Here is a 20,938-nt window from a genome sequence, read left to right as displayed (position 1 = left end):
ACCGAGATACCTCACCTAAGGGACCTGAATGGTGGTTTGCGAATTTGGTAACCACAACAGTATCAATTCATCAAAAAGATTCATCAATAAATTTTTCACCTGCTACGTATCGACTTGTAGCATGGTTCTTGTTCGTATTATGAAGGCGATTTCTGTTCGACACTCTTCAAGTGTATAATTCAATTTAAACAAAAGTTTAAAGGCAAATGATGAAATTAATTCTGGGGTTTACCGCCATTTTTACCCAGTGTCTATTACATCGCCCGATCTAATACATGACATTAGTTCTTCATGCCTGTTGTTTGTGTCCTTTATGACGTCCTTAAAAACAGTAAGTTTCCTGTTTGGAATTATTTTACATTTTGTTTGACAGACAGGCAGACAGATAAAAAAAAATGTATCTCACTCCTCTCTGCACGTGTGCGATCAGGACGAATTGAGAGCCAAAGTTCGGTTCAACGACAGACCTTTTTTCCGATTCATGTTCAAAATAGAACATTCAATTTAAATAAGGTGATACTCGATCACAAACTGAAAAGATAGAGAGCCGGACGGACCGATGGACGGACAGACATGAACCAATTACTTAATCCCGCTTTTCGTTTCGCGTGTGCGGGGTAACATATGGGGGACGTGAGCAGGGAGTGAGGAAACGAGGACATCAAAGCTGAAAGCTCTCAAAACAAAGCGAGAACTTCTATTTTTATTTCAAAGAAATAAACAAACAAACCAAACAAGAGAACGCATTGAGGAGGACGGAGATTGCAAACCGATTCCAGCTACTCTTGTCACCAAACTAGACCAAAAAAAATGCCTGATTAATTTGATCTTCAGCCAACCACCGAAGTCCTTCAAGAAGACCACTCACAAAACAAATACAAAGTACACATTGCTGAAAGGGGTTTGTAATCATTTGAAAAGTCAGGTGCTTGAGAACAGTTCTCGTTGATATACAGTCCACCAGTCTGTTCTCGGTACACCTCAATGATATCTCCGTCTTCCATTCCCAACTAGAAGAGGGACAAAATGGTAAAAATTAACAAATATCATAAACATTCAAAAGGCAAAGCTTCTCAAGAACCAAACGCTCCAAATAAATCAGAAAACAAATAAGTCGAGGTACATTTAAAGAACACTGCCCCCCATGCCGAACAAATAAATAAATAACAAATCCTCCAGCACCTAGCAATGCCGCACATGGAAACGGAATTGGGAAGGGGCAGTGTGAAATAATTCATTGATTCACTGATTAACTGCAGAACTAAAATAAATTAATAAAAAAAGGAAAATATATTATTTCTCAATGAATTGCCGAATAGCTTGCTTTAACTACCACCGTTTCATCCGAACCTGCACTTTTTGAAAATTAAGCAATTCATCATAAAATGCATAATTAATCGATTAATTAATCGATTCATCAATAAATTAGAAATACCCTTTTATAGCCAAATCCCGAGTTCGCTGTCGTGTCCAAATATCAGCTTCTGAGATCAAAAGGTACCTGAGATATTGCCCAGATGAGAATGAAAATAATTAAGGAATTAATAAATCGATAATAATTAAGTAATTAATCAATTAATTGATTTATCAATATATATATATATATATATATATATATATATATATATATATATATTTATATATATTGTTTTTGCCAAAGCAGTTGTTCACTTTTGTCCCCAAATTTCAGCTTCCGAGCTCAAAGGATGGCGAAGATATCACCTGGACAAACAAGAAAAATGTCACAGAGCACGATTAGTTGCAAAATCCACCTCCCCACCTCCAAAGGTTGCCATGGAAACATCAAATTGTCCATTTCGTTGAGATTAAAATTGACAATCTTAATCAAAGCTGAGGTTAATCGGATGAAAATTGATTATTTTTCAGATTTAAATTGATGATTTTACAAGTTTGACCTTGAGTTGACCTTTGACCTTTTGACCTCAGAAATCGTTGGTTTCCAAATTCAGTGATGCACGATGAAATTATGAAACAACTCAGGTCTGTACACTGAAAACACAATCTGCATGCACCTCTCTCTCTCCCTCTCTCTCTCCTTCTCTCTCTCTCCCTCTCTCTCTCTCCTTCTCTCTCTCTCTCTCTCTCTCTCCTTCTCTCTCTCCCTCTCTCTTTCTTTCTCTCTTTCTTTCTCTCTTTTTTCAGCTGTGGAATACAAGACCCTTCACTCCAATTGCTTCTAACAACAGGAGGTCGATTCTCACTCACTACAGGTAGGTGTGTGACCTCACAATATTCTACCTGCTCTCATCTGTTCCCACCTGTTTACTTACGCAACTCCTCCTTCAAGTTTGCACAGATTCTTCCAGAAACCGAGCTATTTCTCCTCCGGCCCCTTGCCTTTTCTGTCGAGCATCCACTCACGTGCAACGTCTGTATTTAATATCATCTGTGAACTTGCTGTCCTCTGTCATTTTGCTCTTCCATGCACTTAGATTTCTCTATAAAATAATATAAATGACGATCAACGATACTCGGCGTTGCCGGGCAACGTCGGGTCCCTCTTCCCACTCCAGCCCTTCCCCTTGCTCCTCCCACCTCACTCCTTGAGGGACAAATTCATCGATATGGCTGAAATAATGATGCTATACATGTTTATCCTCATCGTCATGTCATGAATCTGGGATGTGTTGTCACCAAGTTGCTTGTGGAGCGCTTGCCAAGTGGCTTAAGCACTCGAGCAAGCACTCTGTATGAAACCGTTGATAAGGAACGGCAGGCTTGGCAAGCGCTAATGAGCTAGCTGCTTTGGTAACAACACACCACTGGACATCTCAACAGCAAACAGCACAGTACTTACAAAACACCAACAAAAGGACATTTATTAAAATACATGAAACACTTCTAATATTAATCACGAGGATCACACACATCCACCCACACACACAAACTCAGCTTTATATATTAGATTAACATGTTATCCTGAAAGTTGTTCACTTGAACTACTCAACTGATTGGCAAAATATCTGTCCATCCTGTATCTCCCCAACCCCTTTTACCTTATCCTCCTACGTCCTCCGAAATCCTCCTGCTACCACTACATCCACAACATCCTCCTCCTCCAACCACTACAACCACAACATCCTCCTCCTCCTACTACTACAATCACAACATCCTCCTCCTCCTACTACTACAACCACAACATCATCCTCCTCCTTCCACCATGACCTCCTGCTCCTCCCACCAACCTCGTGTTAATAAATAAACACATTTACCCCAAACTTACTCGCTTCTAGTTTTGGGGAGGCAATTTTCTTAAAACAAACAAACAATGCAGCAGGTAAACAAAAACAAACAAACAATGCAGCAGGTAAACAAAAACAAACAATGCAGCAGGAAAACAAAAACAAACAATGCAGCAGGTAAACAAAAACAAACAAACAATGCAGCAGGTAAACAAAAACAAACAAACAATGCAGCAGGAAAACAAAAACAAACAATGCAGCAGGTAAACAAAAACAAACAAACAATGCAGCAGGAAAACAAAAACAAACAATGCAGCAGGTAAACAAAAACAAATAAACAATGCAGCAGGAAAACAAAAACAAACAATGCAGCAGGTAAACAAAAACAAACAAACAATGCAGCAGCTAAACAAAAACAAACAAACAATGCAGCAGGTAAACAAAAACAAGCAACCAATGCAGCAGATAAATAGTCGCACGTTTCCAGTCGATGAAATAACCCCCCTCGACATCCCACGTACCTCTAATGGTGTTTGGTGATCATAGATTCTCTGCCCTTCAAATATGAACCGCAGTGAGTGTGGAGGTACAGCCTGAAAGCAGAAAAAGGAGAACAGTGGGAAAGTGATGTCTTCAAACAAAAACAACAATCCGACAGGTGTACTCGAGTCTTCAAAACTCGAGTCTTCAAAGTAAAATCCGATGCGTGTTAGGATGCAGAAACGGAACAGCTCCGGTGAGAGCAAACTGCTCGAGTGATCCAAACACACCACACAGGGGAAAACTAAAATCCTCAAACAAATTACAATCGTTGCATCATCACACGCGACCAAGTACAACCGGTCACTTCGCCGGTAGTAATGTTAACGAGCCCCATCGTCGCCCGTCAACGTGATGGACACGTCCACTGTGAGCTCCCACCTCCGTTTCACCGATAAACGTGACGAGCGAGGAATTTTTTATCTCCCTTGAACCTTCTCAGGTGAAGAATCAAAACTAACAAAAACGACAGATTGACGAGCACCATCCTCGCCCGTCAAAGTGATGGATACATCCACAGTTTTTTATTTATTTTTTAAAACGCTTCTGTACACCGCCCTCGAAGCTCGGTTTGTCAGTCACCGTCTACAATTCCAATCGAAGAGATGTAATTACTTTTGTGGAGAATGTTTTTCGAGGTTTTTTTAATCCTCAAAAATAGACCACAGTGAACACACAGTCATGTTAAAAGATTGGCGTTTAAATCCTTCACACAAATTGTCCTTATGAAGGGAGGGGGGGGGACAGACAAACAGTATTTATACAGGTAGATAATTTGGAATCGTGACGCACCTGGCGTTGGCAGTGAGAATGTGTCAGCTTCTTTAGCTGCGTTGTCGTTTTCATTTTGTACTTGGTCTCACTCACGCCCTGAAAACAAGGAAACCGACAGAGCGCTCAGACTCACTCTGGCATGAAGCAGGGAACATGTCCGTCGTGCGTACATCTCCGACGAATGAATCAATGTCACCAACAAGCAACACTCACAAAACAGTGACATTTGTAATCGATCACCGGACGGTGAATTCAGGTAGCATCTAATTAATAAACGTTATTTTGTCTGTCTGTCTATCTGTGACACCAATCACACCGAAAGTACTGGACCAATTACCAACAAACTTGACACATACACCTAATTCGAGCTCCTGTTGAACAGAGGCTACCTGGTTATTTTAATGACCATTCGTAACGATGACATCTCTAAATTGAATTCCAAATGACATTGTGCCGGCTTGAGGCGTGGCCTCGATGTCTCCGGCTCTCATTGGTTTAAACCCACATTTGACGTCACGCCTTACATCCTTCCATCGTGTCGAACCCAAATCCGAACTTGCTGGAAGTCTAGTTAGTACCTCCACCACTGTAGACCCCTGTCTGTTTGTGAACAAAATATCTCAAAAAGTTGTGCACGGATTTGGACGAAACTTTGTGGAGAGGCTGGGTGTGTGACAAGGACGGAATGATTCGATTTTGGTGAAGGTCCGAATCCGGATCCGCATGTAAGAACTCTTTAAGTGATTCTTCACCATTCAGTGATCGGGCTAAACAGATATATAGCATGATATTTCAAAAGGTTACACACGGATTCGGTCCAAACTTGGTGGATGAGTTGGTTCGGTGACAAGAACAAGCTCATTAAATTGTCGGTGACGTCAGAATCCAGATCCGGCCTATCAGTGGGATGCAAAATATAAACTAATCAGCCTGGCGGAGGTACGTGCACCACCGAGTGCCCATCCAGGTCAAAAAGTTTCCGAGGAAAGATCATGGCAGATAGTGAGGCCCAAAAGCTTGAATCCTTCCAATGCTCTTTCGTGCTGCAATCAAACGGTTCAAGTTCCGCAAGTTTACAATCCCATGAAGACTGCACTGGAACACTATGATCATGAGCCTGAAAAAAATTAATCAAGTTCAATAAGTGCTGTTGTCACCATGACGACCCCCAGATTCCCCCATCACCCCACACACCCCTCCTCCAAATCAAAATACCCACTCCCAAGAACCTCCTTTTCCCAACATCCACAAACACTTATTTATTAAAAATCGAAGAAAGTCCTACCTGTTCAACCACCTTCAGATTTATGAAATCTTCACCTCCTTCCTTTTTCGCTGCATCCGGATCCGGCTTGGTCTCCTGTTGAAAGGACAGACGAACCTTTCTCCATGAAAAACAACTTCGACATTTAAACAAGAAACACAAACTGGAAGGGCACTCGGTGGAGCGCACACCTCCGCCACGTGATGCCTGATCCACGAGAACATATGGGGAACAACACATGTTTGAGATGTCATGCGAGACGGGTCTATATCGTTTTTGGCCCAATCTCTCAATGGTGACGAATCACTTAAAAAATTAAACAATTCACGTATCCAGATCCGGATTCGGATCTTCAACAAAATCGAATCAGTTCGTCCTTGTCACACACCGAACCCGTCCACAAAATATCATCCAGATACGTCCACAACTTTTTGAGATATCTCGCACACACAGACAGACAGACGGGGGTGTAAACATGACCTCCTTCAGCTTGGGTGGCCGAGGTAACGAGATCCAAACACGTGTTGAGATATCCATCCCAGGTCACCGGACAACGGATCTACTGTGAAAACGTTCAAACAACTGTAACTTCAAGAGTAACAAGAGTGAGAAGTGCTTTTTGACACACACACACACACACACACACACACACACACACACACACACACACGCACGCACGCACGCACGCACACACACACACACACACACACACACGCACGCACGCACGCACACACACACACACACACGTCCCCCACAGACGTGATTCAAGTCCAACTAGAACGGGCACTCATAGAGCGCATACCTTCGCCGCCACTACTTTTTTAGTTCTTGGTATGAGTGTGGGGAACTGGTTTCATATGAATGGTCTTATGACACAAACCACATATCTATAATGTCATGACCCCCCCCGACTTTCGGGGGCTACGGACTAAACAACAATCAACTCACGTCGTTTTGGCGAGTCTTCACTCGCAAGCTCGGTGAATACAACGTTTCAACAAGAGAAGGTAATCTCGTTTGATGCTGGTTTCATGCAAATCGAATAAGAATTGACTGAGTTATGCCGAAAACCGCATATTTTTCAAGGGCGTGACCCCCCCCCGACATTTTACCCCAACCGGTGACATGTGTTATGACGTCATTGTGTCACAAGATTGGGCATTAAATTCTGAACATTTTGGTGCTGGGTTCATGTAAAGCGGACAAGAATTGACCGCGTTATGACAAAAACCGCATATTTTTCAAGGTCGTGACCCCCCTGACCTTTGACCCCTAACCGGTAACAAGAGTATGGGCGTCATTGTGTCATATTGCATATCACAAGATGAGGCGTTGAATTCTGAACATTTTGGCGTTAGTTGCATGCAAATTGAATAAAAATTGACCATGTTATCGTAAAAAGACGATTTTGACCTTTTCGTGACCTTGACCTTGACCTTTGACCCGAACGATCCCAAAATCTAATCGAATGCTTCCTGGATAATAACCAATCATCCCACCATATTTCATGCAATTCGGTTTAATACTTTTTGAGTTATACGAATCACAAGATTACAAATAAATAAATAAATAAATAAATACACGCCGACCAAAACATAACCTTTCGCAGAATGCGAAGGTAATAAATACACGCCGATCAAAACATAACCTTTCGCAGAATGCGAAGGTAATGAGGACATTGCTGTGAAAAATTGACTAAACGTCCTGAAACTCGCACTCTTTGTTCTCGAACTGATAACAAAGCAATTCACCAAGTTTCAGTTGGATCGGTTCAAGGGTTTGAGGAAAAAAGTCTGAAAAACCACAGGAGGGACAGACGGACAGGGGGGGAGAGAGAAAGAGCGAGAGAGCGAGAGAGACAGAGAGAGAGAGAGCGAGAGAGAGAGAGAGAGAGAGAGAGAGAGAGAGAGAGAGAGAGAGAGAGAGAGAGAGAGAGAGAGAGAGAGAGAGAGAGAGAGAGAGAGAGAGAGAGAGAGAGAGAGAGAGAGAGAGAGAGAGAGAGAGAGAGAGAGAGAGAGAGAGAGAGAGAGAGAGAGAGAGAGAGAGAGAGAGAGAGAGAGAGAGAGAGAGAGAGAGAGAGAGAGAGAGAGAGAGAGAGAGAGAGAGAGAGAGAGAGAGAGAGAGAGAGAGAGAGAGAGAGAGAGAGAGAGAGAGAGAGAGAGAGAGAGAGAGAGAGAGAGAGAGAGAGAGAGAGAGAGAGAGAGAGAGAGAGAGAGAGAGAGAGAGAGAGAGAGAGAGAGAGAGAGAGAGAGAGAGAGAGAGAGAGAGAGAGAGAGAGAGAGAGAGAGAGAGAGAGAGAGAGAGAGAGAGAGAGAGAGAGAGAGAGAGAGAGAGAGAGAGAGAGAGAGAGAGAGAGAGAGAGAGAGAGAGAGAGAGAGAGAGAGAGAGAGAGAGAGAGAGAGAGAGAGAGAGAGAGAGAGAGAGAGAGAGAGAGAGAGAGAGAGAGAGAGAGAGAGAGAGAGAGAGAGAGAGAGAGAGAGAGAGAGAGAGAGAGAGAGAGAGAGAGAGAGAGAGAGAGAGAGAGAGAGAGAGAGAGAGAGAGAGAGAGAGAGAGAGAGAGAGAGAGAGAGAGAGAGAGAGAGAGAGAGAGAGAGAGAGAGAGAGAGAGAGAGAGAGAGAGAGAGAGAGAGAGAGAGAGAGCAAACCTCCAGTCCCTGACAGTGAAACCGGTGGGGGATGAATAAACGGTCAACGACAGGGAGACAAAAACTTAACCAGCCGTCTGACTTTCAACCAACAAGACAAACAAAGCTTCGATGTTGGATCACGTGGGGAGAGGATTCATGGAGTTTGAAGCAAATTTATGAGAAATGTTTTTTTTATTTTTCTTTTAGGCAAGTGAGGACTGTAGGCCCGAGAGGGGAGAAAGGTGAGCACACATTTATACAGGTAAATGAACAAAGTCCACAACAACTGCCTGGTTAACAGAGACAATGCAGTTAATCAAGTTAAATCATCCGACGACCGGTCACGAGTACGAACGGAACATTTATCAAAAGCTTGTTCTCCACCACCTTCACTACAAGGTACTCAGGGTCCGGTTAGACTCGTTAAACACCTGTCCCCCCGCACGGACCGGGCCCCCAGGACCTTTCCTGCGCCCGTACCTACCTGTACGGACATCCGTGCGACGTTCGGCCTCCGTCGGCCGCGCTCTGCTCGTTCCCCGATCCACACGGCCGCACGAACGTCGAGACACCGCACGAAGCGGCGCAAGGCCCAGGCGGTGGACTCGGATAGTTGGGCGGGAAAACAAATCCGATTTTATATTAAAAATACAAATTTATAATTTATTTATTTTTATATATATATCTTATCACGTTTAATATGGATTTTAAAAATCGGAGAAAATATCTGTATTTTTCATGTTGTGTGAAAATAAACCGTTAATCGTTGGATGACGTCATATTTCCTGCGCCGCTCACTTCCGGGATTCCAGGCAGGTCCCGTGAAAGGCGCGAAAACAATGGATTTCGGACAAAGTGAACCGTCTGAGGACTGTACGAGTGTGTAGATGAAATCGTAAAATGGAACACACACCTGTGGAGTCTGTAGTCAGAGCCAGGTACGGAGATGGGAAAATAAATAAATAAATCCAACAATGGACGCCATTTCCGGATTTCCCGACTGTTCCGGGTCTCCCCCTCTTGACTGACGGTGGAGATGGAGATAGAGATTCGGGTCGAAGGGAACAAACCCGTGAGAGGTAAACAAGTGTTGCTGAAGTAGAGAGAGAGACAAGTTAGTAACACGAGTCCTTCAAGTACCAAGCGATCTGGTAAATCGGTTTGTTAAACCGATAAACACACGAACACACAACGTTAACCAACACAAGGGGTTAATTTATACAAGGAGGAATGTGTGTGGGGAAGAATGTTCGTGTCACGTGATTTAAACAAACCCTCCAACGGGTGTTAACGGCTTTCAGAGGATATAAACGCACGGATCTCAAAATCAACCAATCACGTCCTTGCGAACGCATTTTGCCATGGCAACAACAATACAAAGGGGCGTGGCTTGGCGTATTGTTCGTCACAAAGGAGGTGATCGTTTGCAGATCGTCGTCGTCGTGGAAACAGGCATTTTATGAGCTGCTCTTCGCTTTTCTCTCTTCCGATGAGGACAAGACCCGCCGTGTACGAGGGAAACAATGACGGGCCGGTGTACGAAGAGCGTCCCACGCACTGGATTCAAAATCGATCTCACGAGGTGAGTGGGAAGAAGTGCTTGTGGTTTATCGGGAGACTCGGGTCGGGTGGAATATCAAATTGTTGAGAACAGTATAATTACAAAGCAAGGGCTCGTTAAAAAGAGGAGAACATGTCATGAGACATTTGCACATCGTTCTCTCTCTCTCTCTCTCTCTCTCTCTCTCTCTCTCTCTCTCTCTCTCTCTCTCTCTCTCTCTCTCTCTCTCTCTCTCTCTCTCTCTCTCTCTCTCTCTCTCTCATGCTCTCTCTTTCCCTCTCTCTAGTATAGTATTGAACATTATGGGGTTTCTTGTACCGGTGCTGGTACATTTTGTGTCTTTTCTTTCAATATTTGTTTCTTCTTAAACAAACGGGTTTTCAGATCTAATCATTTTCAGATTCCATGTGTTTTGTGGAGAGGAGATTCCTGGTGGATCTCACAAAGACCCGCTCTTTCAATATGTCCAGGAGCCATTTCTCATGTGAGTCCAAACAAGGAAAGTCGTTCAACACCCCTGAGAGAAAACGTGTGACTTGATAGGGTGTTTTAATTGACCCTCCGGAAAGCTGCAGGTGGTATGTGGTTTCAAATTGTGGTGTCATTCAAATGATACAGGACACGATACGTGCAAAGGGTCCGTCACTAGGGGCCGCTGAAATGAAGGGGGGAGGGGAAACGAAAATATGAATATCTTTGTCCAGATTCAAACAATTTTCAATGTCGAGGTATCATTGGATTCGTGATAAAATTTTCTGTCAGAATCTGTATGGTTACTGGAAAATATTCAATGCTTGGCATCACCAGAGGGAGAATATCACACAAATTCAAATATCCTCACGTGTTCATATGTTCTGGTCTCATAGGAAGATGCATGGTGTGTTCGTAATGACACTGGCACCGATATTTTGGAAAAAAAAACACAAAACAAAATATTGTTTCTTCAACCCTGACCTTGACCCCATGACCCTGACCCCGGGCATGGTCTCGGGGAGGCCGAGCCCGGGGCCAGGTCTGATGAAGTGGAGGCCGCATCCGAGCCGAGGAAGTGGAGGCTGGACCGGAGGTCTGGGCCGATGAGGCGGAGAGCGAGCCGAGGAGGTGGAGGCCGAGCCCGGGATGTGGACTGATGAAGCGGAGACTGAGTCCAAGCCGAAGAGGTAAAGATATTTGAAGAAATTTACTAAGTCGGGCATTTTGACCCACTCAAACTCACGTGACTAGAATGAGCTTTGCGATCTTTGTTTCCAGTCAGGAGAGGAACATTACTGCCAAATTTCAGCCGGATCGGCCTAGCTGTTTGGCTGGAGAAGTCACAGTCGGAGACGGTTGGTGAGTCCTGACACCTTCTCTGGAATTTCTATTTCAGATCAGCTAATCATGTTGATTTGTACAAAGTATTGAAAAGCATTCTCAGAATCCATGGCATTGGATTTCCAATTGTTCCTGTCACTAAAAGTCCTTTCATGTTGGTTTAATCCTGATTTCAGATTCTAAATCAGCATCGTCGACTTCGTGGAACACACATACATTTACCCCAGTGGCAAATTTGTTGTTTTTCAGTGTTATGTGTCGCCCACCAGGAATTTCACGACATGTCACAACGTGGGATCAGGAGACCATCGTACAGCAGTTGGTCTTCATCACCACACGTGGTCCCCAAAAAGACACCTGGGGGTTGGCATTCTTATGGGGATTACCAATCTTGAAACAACCGGACTGTTCCAGACCGTTGTCCCATTCCACACATTCAGGATTTTCCAGCGACATCACATGACGCTGCAATCTTCTCCAACGTCGACTTCGTTCGTGCACACCATCAGATTCCTGTGGATCCAGACGGACATCCCGATAATGTCTCAAACGTGTCTGCAGAGGTAAAGGAACCAAATGGGAGCTGTGTCTGTGCCTGCAAAGAGGAGAAGCCGAATTAAATACTGTCTGCAACGTGCAATGGTTCCCAACCTACATCGTCTGTGTGGATTTGGGGTTACGGGAGGTGGTGCTCATGGCACACAATGGAACGAGGAAGAAGAAGACCACTTTAGAGCCCTTTGTGACAGTGTTTATGTGCACAATTCAATTTAAATAAAATAAATATTTTTAAAGTTTGTCGGAAATAAAATTTGTTCGCAAGTTTACCGCCGTTGATTTCAGCATCTTTTACACCACCTTGTCGAACACATTTAATTAGTTTTTCACGCCTGTTGTTTGTGTCCTTTGTCACATCAATAAAACAGTGAGTTTTCTGTTTGGAATTGTTTTCAATTTTGTTTCACTGCCAGACAGGCGGACAGAGTAAAACAATGACTCTCTCTGTGCAGCTCAATCGGGACGAGAGTCCGTCCAGTTTGACAAATTCAGAGCCAAAGTAGTGTTGAACAACAGGTTCGGTTTCCGATTCATGGTTCTCCAGTGTTCTTTAAAGTGTGTTCCAACTGGGACGTCTTCTCAATTGTCCAGAACTTATCGTTTGGGCAAAGGGATGTTTGTCAGGATATTAAAGTTGTCTCACAAGATCAACCACCCCGTGCCTCCGTCCGTGCCTCCATCCATCTATTGGGACCAGACTGTGCAGAGCATCGGTGCTGCAGAAGCAGTTACCTGGCTTTTGGGTACAATCCTGGACCGGTTGCCACTCCGACGCAGGATACTCGAATGGCTCAATCTTCCCAGTAATCTGGTACTCATTTTGCCGACTTCGGATGGATGACAGCCTGAGTCAACCTCACCTGGTACAAAGAAAACGCGCACACCTCATCTCCCCAGGAACTCACGAAAGATGGGCTTTCCACGCACGGCGTAGCCTCCAAGCGAGAATGTGTGCGAGTGGTCCGCGGTGACCACCCGTAAAGTTTCATCTTTGTTCACCATGTTTGTTACATTCCCGATGACGTCGTCGAAAGCAAATGCCTCAGTTAGTGCCTTATGAGCACAACCCTCATGGTGGCCATGATCGATGCGTCCACCTGACCATCAACAAATGGAGGACGTGTTAGAGTAAGACCCCAAGTTCGTGAAACTCATGCAGGTCAGGTGTTGGTTAGTTAGTGTTTTGGTGAATGAGGACCTGTTAAACGTGTAAACACAAATTTCTCAGTGTGTGTGTGTGTGTGTGTGTGTGTGTGTGTGTGTGTGTGTGTGTGTGTGTGTGTGTGTGTGTGTGTGTGTGTGTGTGTGTGTGTTTTGGGATGTTTCACGGCTAGTTTCGCCTTTATATCATTGCGGAGATCTATGCGCTCGAGAGCTGCGTGACCGTCAAGTCGTTGGAGGTGCAAAACCAGACAATACTTGATGATACAATGATTGTACAACAAGAATGACCGCAATGTGATCACAATGTGCAACGGATCGATTGGGAAACACACATTTACTATGCCAGTACAAGATTAACTCGACACCTCTCATCCATGTCAGCCTCCGCCACGGTTAGATCACAACGAGCTGATTCGTCACATGATCACGGATTGTTTAACCCCGACATAGGGCCGTTCAAAAACCACCAAACACTCTTATTTTTTCATAATTTATCTCAATAAAGGAAACAATCACAAGTCTGTCAAATATATTTATTTATTCAAACATACATATATATATATATATATATATATATATATATATATATATATATATATATATATATATATATATATATACACACACACACACACACATATGACGTGTAATTTCTGCACATGACGTCATCGTCATGTCATGGCACGCTTCTTTCGTTGAATATATATATATATATATATATATATATATATATATATATATATATATATATATATATATATATATATATATATAGTTGCGGTATTCGCGCCCGCCGGCGTGCGAACGGCCATGTAACTCGAATCGCGGCACGTCGCCCACCGGACGGACAATCCCGTCGTGACCCTCTCGGACTAACGCCGGGAACTAGTCACGGGTGGGCCTTTCGGCCTCACCATGATCGTGCCAATCGGCCCCCTGCGTGGGATAGGGTTGCTCGCCAAATTCGACCTACCTAAGTACCCACACGGAGGGTAGACCGGGCGATCGCACCTCGCCGCAGGTCGACTTCGGACACGGGCCACTTTAAGCGACCCGTTCCGTACTATCGGGATAACCGAGCGGTGTTATCGTCAACCTCGACAGTTCGATTAATTATTGGGCGTATTTAGCCCACGACCAACCCTTTACGTGAAGTAAGATGGAGATTCAATAAAGGAAAAGACGAAGCGAAACGGGAAAAACAGTTCAACATAAAGCACATTTATTCCGCGGCAAACGGAAAGCACACATATACAATTATACACCAAAAGCAAATGTAAAAATAGAAGAAACACACAATTCTGCACAAAAAGCAAATGCAACAATGCAGATCTACTACCGACTACCGAGCACACGGCAACACTTATACAGTTTTACTTCACAGACGGCGCCGACAACACATATACTCAAAGCAAAAGAAAAAGGGACCACCCTCAACTACAAGGGGGCAGACGGGCCTGGGGCCGAGACCGCGTCGAGCCTACCCGTCTGGTGATGAGCCGCAAGATGGCGGTGGCGCCCCGACTCAGCGGGCCTCGCTGGCACTGCCTGGAATGGGGTGGGAACGGGGCCCCCTTCTCACACTATCTCAGCACGGGGGGGAAACAGGAGGGGGTTGTTGATGCTCTGGGGAATGAGGATATCTCGCTGGCTTGGGTCCCGCGACGAGCGTCTCCACCGCGACCTCGGTCGCGTTACCGGCCTCCCCTCTCCGCAGCTCCCCGACTCTGACACGAGCGCCCTCTCGACTGCCTTCACCGCCGCCACAACTCTCCAACTCTCCCACTCTTCTCAACTCCGTCCAACTGCGTCCAACTGCTTTCCTCTTCTCAGAAACTCTCAACTCTTTCCAACTCAACTGCCAACTCTTCCCAACTCAACTGCCTTTTTGGCGAGCGAACGTGGCCCTTTATAGCCCCCGGGGCTTCGCTCCTTCACCTTCGACCCTTCACCTCTGGCTGGCTCCCCATTGGACAGAGGAAAAGTGGGCGTGAATGATTTTTGATCCGCGAATCTGCATATAGCGATTATACTCCGACGCACCTGGAGGCGGGGCCAAATCGCCCCACGCTCGCTGATAGGACGGAACAGAAGTGGGCGTGAATCGTTCTTGATCCGATTTCTTCGGAAAGGCTGGTGTTTTTGCACCCGCTGCTCGGTACGCGCCCTGTACGAGTCCAGGATCGGTGTCCACAAGCGGCGCGGGAATGGCGGTGATGCGATGGTTGCGAGAGCGAGATGTGACGGCAAGGGTCGTGAAGCGGCGTTGCGGTTGGTGGTTGTTGTGTGATGGCTGTTGAGACGTGGTTGGTGGTGGTTGTGGTGGTAGTAATGGCGGCTGGTCCAAAATAAAGATAGTAAAAGAAAAATGGCTATCTAAAAGGGTCGCAGCCCGAATGAATGACATTTATTCCCTCTAAACAACGGGTTTGGGCTAACTACACATATACTTACAGAGATATCTCACCTAAGGGACCTGAATGGTGGTTTGCGAATTTCGTCAACCACAACAATATATATATATATATATATATATATATATATATATATATATATATATATATATATATATATATATAGAAATATATATTATATATTAAATATATTTATTTATTTATTTATATATTTATAAGGAAATTGTGAGGAAAATGATGTCAGGTCCTGAAGTGGGAAGAGCATCACCATAGTAACGATGGGCGCTTGGAGATTGTACGAACAAGATCCATGTCATGCGTACTCCAACCTATCGTTGCACCGAATGGCTCAACGTTTCGACCAGCAACACGGCAAAGCAGTCCCTCCACCGTCACCCCTGACGGAGGAGACCGTAACCTTGATACAGGTGTGCGGTCCTCTCATACATCGACACACTCCAGAGATGCTCCGGGAGGACGAGAAGGACGAACACGAGGTGCCACGCGATGGCCCCCATCGGAGCTTCGAAGGAACACGAACACGGAGAGCGACGATGTGACCTCTTTAAAGTGATTCTTCATCACTGAGAGATGGGACCAAAAACTAGACGTACCATGATATTTCAACAAGTTATGGACGGATGATGACAAAAGATGGCGGATGAGTTTGGGGTGGGTGACACGAACAAGATGAGTTTGTGTGTTTGTGTGCAGGATATCTCCAAAAGTTGAAAAACGGATTCGGACCAAACTTGGTGGACACGTTGGGTGTGTGGCGAGGACTAATCAATGAGATTTTGGTGAAGATCCGAATCCGGATGCGGATAGGAGAATTATTTAATTTTTGAAGTGATTCTTCACCATTGAGAGATTGGGCCAAAAACGACACAGCGGTGAATAGTCTGACATTTCAAACATGTTGTGGGTCCGATATGTTCCCGTGGATCAGTAATTACGTGGCGGAGGTGTCTGTCCCACTGACTGCAAAGCAAAATCGCTGACTGCAACAAAAATATGCTGAACAATGACAATTAGTCAGAGGAAATGTCTGACGGGACACAGACACCTGGAAGACTGAGGTCTAAGTCTGTGCGGCCGCATCGAGCAGCCGGAATGTGTGCTGAAAAGGAAAATAACAGCACCTTCTCCAGCGAGAAAGAGAATCCCTGCCTCACGAGAAGACAGAACTCCACACCAAAGCTAAAAAGGTGTCGCCTGTTCCACAACCAAGAACGACGATGTTCCAGCCAAATCGGAGAAAAATAAATGAACAGAGCTGGAGCTCAGAGGAGAAGGAAATCATCCTCCACTGCAAAGTGTATTCTACACACGAAGCATGGGGGACGAACGGTGGAGGAGAAAGATTCATGAACCAATTAAACCAAACAAAGCTGTCAGCCAAGACCGATGGTGTTCCATGACCGAAATTCAATTCAACAGCATCAAGGAGGCAAAGACACTTCACCCAGGAAAGTATAAAGGAAATAACTAATAAAGCAAGATAACAAGCAATGGAAAACATAAATCGGATGACCCAAGGAGAGAGAATCAGCATAAAAATGAAATACTGGACAAAGAAGGAAAAATGGACCTTAGTATTGGCAATGGAATATTCCAAACGAAAAGGTGTGAGAAAAGGAAGTCTGAACACCGAGGAACAGATATTCTGAAGACTATGCCCTGATGAAGTTAATTTTAAACGGACAACCCTAAACTCACAAAATAACACCATCGTACAAGGGAAAATATTCACAAAGGAGGAACTCAGAGTAAGAGATGAACAAACTCACGAGGCAATAAGAAATGGCCGGTCACCTGTAAATGGCGACCGACCACCAATACCACAATGGAATGATGAGACACATGTTTGGGATGAGATTCCCAGAGTGCAAACTCCCAAAGAAAAGGAACAACCAACAGAACTCACTGACGTTACACAGAAAATAGAACGAGATAGGAAAACAGAAACGGATGAGATTTCAAATTTAATCACAACAGAAACACAAAGTGGGGAACAGGTTGGAGAATTGAATGAAGAAACAAAACTGAAAACTCCACAACAGGAACAGAGAATGACAGGAGGAAATGTTGCAGCAGCACCTGAAGAAAAAGATCCACTCGAAGTTAATAACTCAGATCAAATCATATGTTTACAAACAAAACAAATAAGAACAACAAATATAGGTCACAATGAGGAGGAGAAAAATGGACAACAGAGTGAAGAAGAGGAAGAGGAGGTTGACAATGAACAGCAAAGGCTGGAAGATGAACTGGCTCATAAAATAGAGGAAATCAAACTAATGTCACCCAGACAGAGGCCACGTCTCCACCGAATAAACAACAACAAAGAGTTGTACACTGATTGATATCAGGTAAAACAAGTTCATTTTGTTTTCATTAATCTTTGTTTTGTTTATTAAATTGTTTTTTTAATTTATCAATGATTCTTGTATCCTTGTGATTTGTAAATTATTATCTATCTATAATTCCAGAAATGTGTGTGTGTGTGTGTGTGTGTGTGTGTGTGTGTGTGTGTGTGTGTGTGTGTGTGTGTGTTTGTGTGTGTGTGTGTGTGTGTCTTTGACCGCTGTTTCTCGACAACCACTGGTCCGATCTAATTGAAACTTGCCAGGTATATTGCTCGGGACCTGAGGATGTGCCTTTTCAAGATTTGATATTAATCGGACAAGTGGTTCCCAAGTTATGGCCATTTATTTAGCAATCCAATGACAGGACACGTTGCTGTGTCGGCGTGGCCGTTGAGGAAGAGATCCTCAGTTACCAATGACAGGACACGTTGCTTGGCATTTTGCACCCACAGTATCTATCTTCCATCTATAATTCCAGCAATCTTTGTTTGTTTGCCTTTTCAAGGTTTGAAATTAATCGGACAAGTGGTTGCCAAGTTATGGCCAAGTAAGAGCGCGTTCCCCATTACGGGTTACAACGTACGGACTTCCGGATAGTGATGACTCACTGTATTCTAATAATTTCTCGATTTCTTATGTGCATTTATAGATAAACACAATGCCCCAATCCACTCGTCATTTACAAGCGCGAAGGCCATACGTCTGGTTGTTGTTTCTGGCACGCGGTTTGAAATTTTTTTTTTTTTGCACGTACGGCCACGCACGAGCGAAGGAACGGCCTGTGTGGTTGTTGTTTCTGGCACGCGGTTTGAAAGTTTTTTTGATTTTTTATTTTTGCACGTACGGCCACGCACGAGCGAAGGAACGGCCTTTGTCCTTGTTGTTTCTGGCACGCGGTTTGAAAGTTTTTTGGTTTTTTTTGCATGTACAGCCACGCACGTACGGACACACACTAGTTGTATAGAAACACGAGTCGTCTCTAAACTTCGTAGGTGGGAATAACTTACTAATAAAAATTAGAAGGTGGGAATAACGAACACTAAACAAGTGGGAATAACGAACATGAAACAGGTGGGAATAACGAACACTAAACAGGTGGGAATAACGAACACTAAACAGGTGGGAATAATGAACACTAAACAGGTGGGAATGACGAACACGAAAAACAGGTGGGAATAAAGAACACGAAACAGGTGGGAATGACGAACACGAAACAGGTGGGAATAACGCACACTAAACAGGTGGGAATAACGAACACTAAACAGGTGGGAATAACGAACACTAAACAGGTGGGAATAACGAACACTAAACAGGTGGGAATAAAGAACATGAAACAGGTGGGAATGACAAACACTAAACAGGTGGGAATAACAAACACTAAACAGGTGGGAATAAAGAACATGAAACAGGTGGGAATGACAAACACTAAACAGGTGGGAATAACAAACACTAAACAGGTGGGAATCGACGTAGCTTCCCCCACCGAGTGGTCTTCTCACCCGACCCCGCTGGCACGCAACAATATTGTCATGGATGGGGTCTCGGGGGTAAAATGGGGGCATACGTTAGAATACCCTGGCAGCATACCACGGGGCTTACGGCAGCACAACAGGGCCTACCACGCGTACCCAATGTTTCATATTTTTCCCCTTTGACTTGGTCCCCCTGCCTCCATTACAGGTGTTATCTTGTTGAATATCACCACCGAGTGGATGACGATGACATTCCAACACAGTGGACACGTATCTCGTGAGTCACCTCGGACCGGAGGATGCCGGGACGTGCAACATGGCTTCCTTGAATGAACACTGGGTCCGTGTCCTTCATTATAATCCTCTCTGTTCTGCGAACACCGAACAGGGAATTTTTACTCACCTGATGTCATTTCACTCGTGATTCTCAAATTAATAACCTCTTCATCCTCTTCTTCTTCCTTCACCTTCTTCTTCTTCTTTCCCACTCAATCCATCCCCTCTTCCATTACTTCCTCATTATTTTCCCATTCAAGGCAATCAACCATCCTCTACCCTCCCCCACTATTTATTCCGTTCTCTTCTTCCACATCCCGATCTTAAAGAGGACACATTAAGAGAGTCCAAATGTTGTGGAAATAAAAATAAGACCGCACGTGAAACAGCGAATGCTTAACAGAGAAACTGCGAATGTTAAACGCTGTGCGGTGTATAAACACGATTGTGTTTGATTTCTATCTTGTGAATGTTAAACGTTGTGCGGTGTATAAACACGATTGTGTTTGATTTCTATCTTGTGAATGTTAAACGTTGTGCGGTGTATGAACACGATTGTAGAGAACATTGTACTTTACGGTAATTCCACATATCGACGGTCCCCTGTGCCAGTGCGCATGCACAGCCTGACCCGGAGCCAGGGATGTTGTGGGTGTTTCAACCTGTTCAATACTTGTTTGATTATTGTCGTTCCACGCTAATAAAGTGGTCGAACAAATTGAACTCTGTTCTTATTTAGATTGTGTTTGATTTCTATCTTGTGAATGTTGAACGTTGTGCGGTGTATAAACATGATTGTGTTTGATTTCTAACTTGTGAATGTTAAACGCTGTGCGGTGAAGAAACACGATTGTGTTTGATTTGTATCTTGTGAATGTTAAACGTTGTGCGGTGTATAAACACGATTGTGTTTGATTTCTATCTTGTGAATGTTAAACGTTGTGCGGTGTATAAACACGATTGTGTTTGATTTCTATCTTGTGAATGTTAAACGTTGTGCGGTGTATGAACACGATTGTGTTTGATTTCTATCTTGTGAATGTTGAACGTTGTGCGGTGTATAAACATGATTGTGTTTGATTTCTTACTTGTGAATGTTAAACGTTGTGCGGTGTATGAACACGATTGTAGAGAACATTGTACTTTACGGTAATTCCACATATCGACGGTCCCCTGTGCCAGTGCGCATGCGCAGCCTGACCCGGAGCCAGGGATGTTGTGGGTGTTTCAACCTGTTCAATACTTGTTTGATTATTGTCGTTCCACGCTAATAAAGTGGTCGAACAAATTGAACTCTGTTCTTATTTAGATTGTGTTTGATTTCTATCTTGTGAATGTTGAACGTTGTGCGGTGTATAAACATGATTGTGTTTGATTTCTAACTTAGGAATGTTAAACGCTG

General features: G+C 44.1%; 2 protein-coding genes across 5 annotated transcripts; one reads left to right on the top strand and one right to left on the bottom strand.

Annotated features, from left to right (window-relative positions):
- Positions 1–689: 689 nt before the first annotated feature.
- LOC147008014 (small ubiquitin-related modifier 1-B-like) lies at positions 690–19,630 on the bottom strand. 2 transcript variants are annotated; one of them, XM_085865849.1, is made up of 5 exons: positions 19,547–19,630; positions 5,803–5,877; positions 4,536–4,613; positions 3,725–3,796; positions 690–1,010 (listed from the first exon to the last, which is right to left on the bottom strand). In XM_085865849.1, exons 1-5 carry the CDS (start codon positions 19,613–19,615, stop codon positions 852–854), a joined length of 453 nt encoding a protein of 150 aa, XP_085721975.1. In that variant the 5' UTR covers positions 19,616–19,630; the 3' UTR covers positions 690–851. The 2 variants fall into 2 exon arrangements, with proteins under 2 accessions (XP_085721975.1, XP_085721976.1); XM_085865850.1 differs by lacking the exon at positions 19,547–19,630 and adding an exon at positions 8,893–9,050.
- LOC147008015 (uncharacterized) lies at positions 9,112–12,219 on the top strand. Of its 3 annotated transcripts, none has more exons than XM_085865854.1 (4): positions 9,112–9,559; positions 9,903–11,129; positions 11,221–11,301; positions 11,553–12,219. In XM_085865854.1, the coding sequence occupies exons 2-4, from the start codon at positions 11,089–11,091 to the stop codon at positions 11,848–11,850; spliced, it is 420 nt and encodes a 139-aa protein (XP_085721980.1). In that variant the 5' UTR covers positions 9,112–9,559; positions 9,903–11,088; the 3' UTR covers positions 11,851–12,219. The 3 variants fall into 3 exon arrangements, with proteins under 3 accessions (XP_085721980.1, XP_085721979.1, XP_085721978.1); XM_085865853.1 differs by having other exon boundaries at positions 9,839–11,129; XM_085865852.1 differs by having other exon boundaries at positions 9,112–9,990; positions 10,370–11,129.
- Positions 19,631–20,938: the final 1,308 nt, after the last annotated feature.

The sequence above is a fragment of the Eptatretus burgeri genome, chromosome 22, assembly GCF_056783735.1.
Source record: "Eptatretus burgeri isolate ZD-2024b chromosome 22, Ebu_testis_v1, whole genome shotgun sequence".
NCBI lineage: Eukaryota > Metazoa > Chordata > Myxini > Myxiniformes > Myxinidae > Eptatretus > Eptatretus burgeri.
Note: the sequence above shows the minus strand (reverse complement) of the source record. Positions and strands in the feature narration are given on the sequence as shown.